The 6,179-nt window shown below is 48.6% G+C and overlaps 1 protein-coding gene across 2 annotated transcripts in view; it reads right to left on the bottom strand.

The window, feature by feature from the left end:
- The window catches only part of Podxl2 (podocalyxin like 2), a 38,943-nt gene extending 36,040 nt beyond the window's left edge, over window positions 1-2,903 (bottom strand). Inside the window, exons 1-2 of one of the 2 annotated variants that reach the window (XM_008828567.2) lie at window positions 2,631-2,766; window positions 2,366-2,468 (exon numbers count right to left, since the gene is read on the bottom strand). Coding sequence is in view for 1 of the 2 variants with exons in the window: in XM_029561326.1 (XP_029417186.1) it covers window positions 2,631-2,772 (142 nt within the window). In the remaining variant the exon portion in view is untranslated. Of the gene's footprint in view, window positions 1-2,365; window positions 2,469-2,630 lie in introns of both variants that reach the window. The other variant, XM_029561326.1, reaches the window with a different exon arrangement.
- Between the last annotated feature and the right edge of the window lie 3,276 nt (window positions 2,904-6,179).

A 6,179-nucleotide genomic window follows, 5' to 3' on the forward strand; every position in this document is an offset into this window, starting at 1 on the left:
GCACATGCATACTTAAAAAATAAAATAAAAGCAGTTGAGAAACTGGAAAATGCTTTCTGTTTGTATGTGACAGAGACATCAGCATCCTTTCTATATGAAAATTGAACAGTAGCAGAAAAAATTAAAGCCTCAATAGAGAAAAATGTGGAAATGATAACAATAGCAATAGCAATCATTTTCAGAGCACTTCCCATGCACCAAGAACTGTGCCGAGTGCTGGGAGGGCATCACTTCATTTCAGCCATACCTCCCTGCAAGGTGGGTGCCATGAGTCACCCCCATTTCCTAGGTGAGAAAACAGAGCTTATGGCCACATTCCTTACTGGTATCAGCTGCTGTTAATAGGCAGGGTGGAACCCACCTCTTAACTACTCCATGTTTCAAATCCCAAAGGAAAACTACAAATGGTCATCGTACATAATATCTATAACATGTATTGTACAGAATATATGCATATAGTCTATGTTCAGAATACCATTAATAATGATCATGCACTCTCTGTATATTAAGTATATATTCTCTCTATATATTAAGAGGCCATTAATGGGACTCAAGAGATGGATTAATAGTGAAGAGCACTGGCTGTTCTTGCAGAAGGCCCAGGTTAGATTCCCAGCTCCCACATGATGACTAACAACCATCCCTAACTCCAGTTTCAGGGGCTCTGATGCTCTCTTCTGATGTCCGCAGGCACTTTACCACACAGGTGCACTTACATCCATGAAGGCAAATACACACATACACATAAAATAAAAATAAATAAAATATAAAAAAGAGGTCATTAGCAAAGACCATTATGATTTTTCTATCTAATTGACCCTGCCTCTGCCCCAGGCCGACCTGGTCAGTTGCTTACCCCTCCTTGTGGAGTGCTGAGGATGGAAGCCAGGCCCTTGCACATTCTAAGCAGGCAGCCCTGCCTCTGAGCCTCATCTCCAGCCCTTGGCTTTTTCTGAGACAGGACCTTGCTACATCATAGTCTAGACTGGTCTCCAACTCATGATCCTCCTATTTCAGCCTCCTGAGTGCTGGAACCACAAGTCTGGGCCACTATTCCTGGCTAATGGACAAAGGTTTTTAGGTGACAGAACTCAGTGGTGGGAAGCATCCCAAACCGTGGCACTAAACAGCTCTGGTGGGTGCTTGCTGGAACAAGAGCAATTTTTCTGGAGGTCATTTAGAAATGCTTCCAGAAGCCCTTGGAAAGATCCATGCTGTCGGCAGCAGAGTTGCTGTGCCTGCCCTCCTGATGGACTCTCTAATCCTCTACCCTGCCTCTGCCCCAGGCCGACCTGGTCAGTTGCATCCCCAGGCTCCCATGGTCCTGTCTCTAGCAGGCTTCTCAATGGGAGGTCGGGAACAAGGGCAATGGGGGCAGCCAGGAGCCAAGTTGCAGGGTGGGAAGGAGGCCAGAGACAGCTTCTCCTGGTCGCCTCTCTCAGGCCACCTGCTGGTTCCTCTGTGCCTAGAGATGACAGCATGCATCTGTAGCCAGCCCTGGATCCCTGGTGATTCTCCTACATCCTTCCCAGCCCTTTGTAAAGTCAACTGCTCTGTAAGAAAATCTCCTGGGACTGTCTTGGTTCCCTGTCTTCTGGGAAGAATGCTGCCAGAGACATCTCTTTGTTTTTTGAGACAGGGACTCCTTTAACCCCAGCTAGCCTGGAACTCACTATGGAGCAGGCTGGCCTTGATCTCACAGAGACCCACCTGCCTCTGCCTCCAGAGTGCTGTGATTAAAGGTGTGTGCCATTATGCCTGGTCCTCATGGAGACATTGCTCAACCTAGTGATTTCATTCTAGACATTATCCTAAGGAAATAACCAGGGTAATGTGAAAATGTGTGAGAACTTTTGCCTCTCCAACTCAGCCTGGAAACCATAGGAACAGAGAGATCCTGACCCAGATGATGACCCAGGCATGGGAACTACATAGCCATTAAAAATTGGATCATGAAAAGATAATTAATGGCATGGAAATACAATTAAGAAATACTTCAAGTAAGCCAGGCGTGGTGGTGCATGCCTTTAATCCAGCACTCAGGAGGCAGAGGCAGGCAGATCTCCATGAGTTCAAGGCCAGCCTGGTCTACATATCAAATCCAGGCCAGCTGGGGCTATAGGGAGACCCTGTCTCAAACAGGCCAACCCCCCCAAAAAAACCCCAAAACCAACCAAACAAACAAACAAACAAAAAAACCCAAAAGAAATACTTCAAGTAAAAACAATATTCCTACAGTTTCAGAGAGAAGTAACTAAACTTGTAGCAACTACCTTCCAGTTAGATTTATGGCTAAATTTTGATACCACATGCCCTTTCTTCCTAATCTTTTAAAAATGAAACCCCCATCAAGCAAAGACCTCACCTCAAAGGTTGCAGCAATCAGTGCTGGGAGCCTGCTGTATGCCTTGACACCATCCAGCTGAATGTGGCCAGCTTGGTGCCCTGGACTCAGTAAACAGCAGATACTATTGAAGGGAAAGAGATGTGGCTGTGATGGTGGGTAAGGCAGCCTAGCAAACACCAAGAGGGAACAGGAAAGAGGGCTGGGGTAGGAACCAGTCCTTGGCCTCCAGCCCCTGCCAACCTGCCTCATCCTGATAGTCTGCACTCTAAGTGAGCAGAGGTACCTGCAGTGGGGCCCAGGTCCAGACTGGAGCCATTCAGTTCCTCCTCTTCCCAGAAATACTGAGGTGGCTGCAGGAGCCGTGATTCCTCACTGTCCTCGCTGGGGAAGCCTGAGCCTGGAGCCAAGCCAATACCCAGGCCCATGGCCTCACTGGGCTCCTCCGAGTCCAGTGGCTCAAAGCCAGTGGGTAGCAGCAGGTCCAGCAGGGAGGTGGAGGTGAGGCCCTCTGGGCCTGGCTCTTCCGCAGTGGCTGCACATGCACCCAGGGAAGCTCCTGCAGACACAAAACCAGATGTCAGGAGGGCAGCAAGGACAAGAACTGGCCAGGTATCACAAAGATGGGCACTCCTCAACACCCTGGCTGTGAGGGGACCTGAGGTGCTGTTTGTACTTCCTCATAGACACATGCTCAGTCCTCCCTGTGACAAAGGTGGAGAGAAGACTGGGTGACCCTGCCCTACCAACCCCCAGGGCCCTCAGAAAACTCCCAGCCTGCCCTGGCAGCTGTGCCAGACACTGCAGGTACAAATACAAGCCAAGGACCTTGTTCTGCATGTGACAGTTCCCCAGGCATCCATCCTGGGCTAAACTTTTCCAACCTGCATTACAGATGTGATGTGTATTGCAAAAGTCTCCTGAGCTGAGTGCAGTTTAGACACACACACAAAGTCACAGGGAAAACACCAGTGTTGGTATCCAGCGCATTTATTTAGAGCCTTGGATCCTCCTCATTTATGAAGACAATATAAATGGAGACCTGACCACAAACTAGAAAAGATCACCTCCCCTTTCACTCCCCTCCACTGTGAATAGCAGAGCAGCATATTGGCCAACTTCACAGCTAACTTAGTCACCATCTTGTTACAGGATTTGGGAAGTTGCTCCAGACCCCTGGGTCTCACTCAGCTCCTTACCTGGGAGACCAGGAGGCTGACAGACATGCCCTCTCTATCCCTCTCAAGATGAACATTCATAATGCAGGGAGTGTGGGTCCAGGTCTCCCCTGCCCCACACTGGATGTGACCCTCTGCAACCACAGTATATGGAAATTTTCAGTCATGTTTATAATAAAAAGACCTCATATTATCAGAATCATGTGCAAAGTGCTTTGTAAACAGCATCTGAATTTTAATGACCACACCCCCATGGTGAGGAAGACAGTGCCTGGCCACTGAAGGATAGGAGAGCACTGCAGAGTTCCAGCAGAAAAAGAGGGAATGTCAGATCCACTATGCACCTGTCAGACAGCCCAGAGTCAGAAACATCACACTGACCTCTAGGGAAGCATCCAGCAAGGTGAATGGGGAGTAAGAGGGCCAGGAGAAGAAGGCAGGCAGGGCAGGGTAACAGGAAAATGAGCTTAGATTTGACTTCTTTCACTGAGGGAAATTCCTTTAGCACATCCAGCCTTAGTGTTCTCATTTGTAAAAAAGGATTGTCACAGTCACTCCAAACCCCCAGCACCAGAGGGAGGCGCATGCACTCTAGGTGAGTAGAGTGCCTGTCCTAAGACCCACAGGCACTGCGTGCTCACTGCTCTCTCGGGGGAACCTGGAGGAACAGCAGGGAGAAGGGGAACCCTTGAGAGGATGAAATGGGTTGTTCTTCACCTGCATTCATGAAAAGGCTGGGCAGGAGGTGGTTCCCACTTGTAACTCCAGCACTGGGGGGTGGGGGGGTGCTGAGGCAAGAGGATCACAGGTTTGAGGCCAGTGTAAGCTATATAGTGAAACTTTATCTCAAAAAAACAAAAATGAATGGAAAGAAGGAACAGAGGGAGGGAGGGAGGGAGGAAGGGGAAAGGGGAGGGAAGGAAGGAGAAAAAAGGAAGGAAAGAAGGAAGGGAGGGAGAAATGGGAGAGAGGGAGGGAAGAAGGGAGGGAAAGAGGGGAGAGAAGGAAGGAGGAAGGTTGAAGCAGAAGGGTTGAAAATTTGAGGCCAGTTTGGGCTACATAGTGAGACTATCTAAACAGGAAGAAGGAAGGAAAGAAGGAGAAAGGAAGGGAGGGAGGGAGGGAGGGAGGAAAAGACTGACTGGAGCAGCAGGCTTCATCATTGAGGCTCCTGTCATCAAAGCTGATTCTTCCAGTGCTGACTGGAGGTGTGGGAAGGCTGAGGCAGGAGCTCGCTGCTGTGGTCTCTCCTACTCTGCAGCTCAGAGATACTTCAACAAGCTCATTCACAGGCCCCACTCTGAGATGGGAATGTTGTTATACCTGGAAGAAGGTCATGTTGGAACCCAGTGACCCTGCTGAGCTACAACTCTGCTGCACAGCCTACGGCCCTGCAGAGTTCCTGGCTCCAGCACTGCAGTCAGCACACCTCTTCCAGGGTGTCTCTGTCTTTGTCCAGGACACCACATCCAAGATCAGAGGTTCTGCTTCGTGAGGCTGAAGCCATGCTCCTGTGTCCATATCAACACTGGAAAGGGGATCTCGTTCCTGTGGCTTCTTAGAGCCAAGACAACTGAGGCCAGAGGGAGCCATGGCCAAGTTTGGGACCCACCTCCCCTGAGGCTCTCCTTGGTTTCTAGAAGGTTCCCATGAGCCTTTCCCCTTCCAATTTCCCTTCCCATCATACATAGGGAGTCCCTAAGCTACTCTTGGTTTTTCTGGTATAATGGGGAAGAGCAATATCTAACTCCTCATAGGTGGATAGTAGTGAGGCAGGATTCTGTGCCTAACACAGAAACTATCCTGGGGAAAGGTTCTTCTCTGAGACCCTGGGATAGAGGTGTGTCCTCTAGGAGTCATACCTGTGGAGCGACTTTGTGGTTCTTCCCTTCAAGCCTGACATCTAAGTCCCCAGTGCTCAGATCTCAGCTACCACCATGAATTCTGGCCAGGCATATGCTGATGTGATGAGTCGCCATCTTCAAGACCAGGCCTCAAAGGCCTTGCAAGCTTTATTCTCCCAGGACTTCTGGCTGAGGTAGCCTAGGCTAGCCTGCTCCAGAACAAAAGCCCATGTAGAAAACAACAGCATCAGTATAGTGTCCCAGCTGAAGCCCTGAGTGACAGAGCCAGCAAAGACAAGCAAAGTGATGATGAGGAACCTGAAGGAGTCGGGCTGAGCCTGGGAAGAGCTGCCAGCTGAGCCCAGCCACACTGCCAACTGCAGAGTCATGAGCTAAATAAACGAAGTTTGTTCAAAACCAGTGTCTTCCAAACTTGAGCCAGCATGGATTCATTAGGAGGGTGTGTTCAAAGAGTATTAAGCCTCAGGTGAGCTTTGAGCTCAGTCGGTCTGTGAGGAGCCCTAAGAATTTACATTTCTGGAACACTCCCAGGTTGATGCTTCTAGGTCAGGGATCTCATTTCAGGAATTTCATGTTTACTGAATATGTTAAATCTGTAGTGAAATGCTTCCTCTAATCATGTAGTTATTAAAAATTTTTAAAAATGATAAAAAATAATTAGTAGATGTGAAAAACATTACCACTTAATAATTAGTAGATGTGAAAAACATTATCATTGAAATCTACATGATGACTTTATATCCATGCTCACATGCCAAGGAGCTCAAAAAGTCTCTGACTGTGACTAGGAAT

The sequence above is a fragment of the Nannospalax galili genome, unplaced genomic scaffold, assembly GCF_000622305.1.
Source record: "Nannospalax galili isolate Female #2095 unplaced genomic scaffold, S.galili_v1.0 scaffold332, whole genome shotgun sequence".
NCBI lineage: Eukaryota > Metazoa > Chordata > Mammalia > Rodentia > Spalacidae > Nannospalax > Nannospalax galili.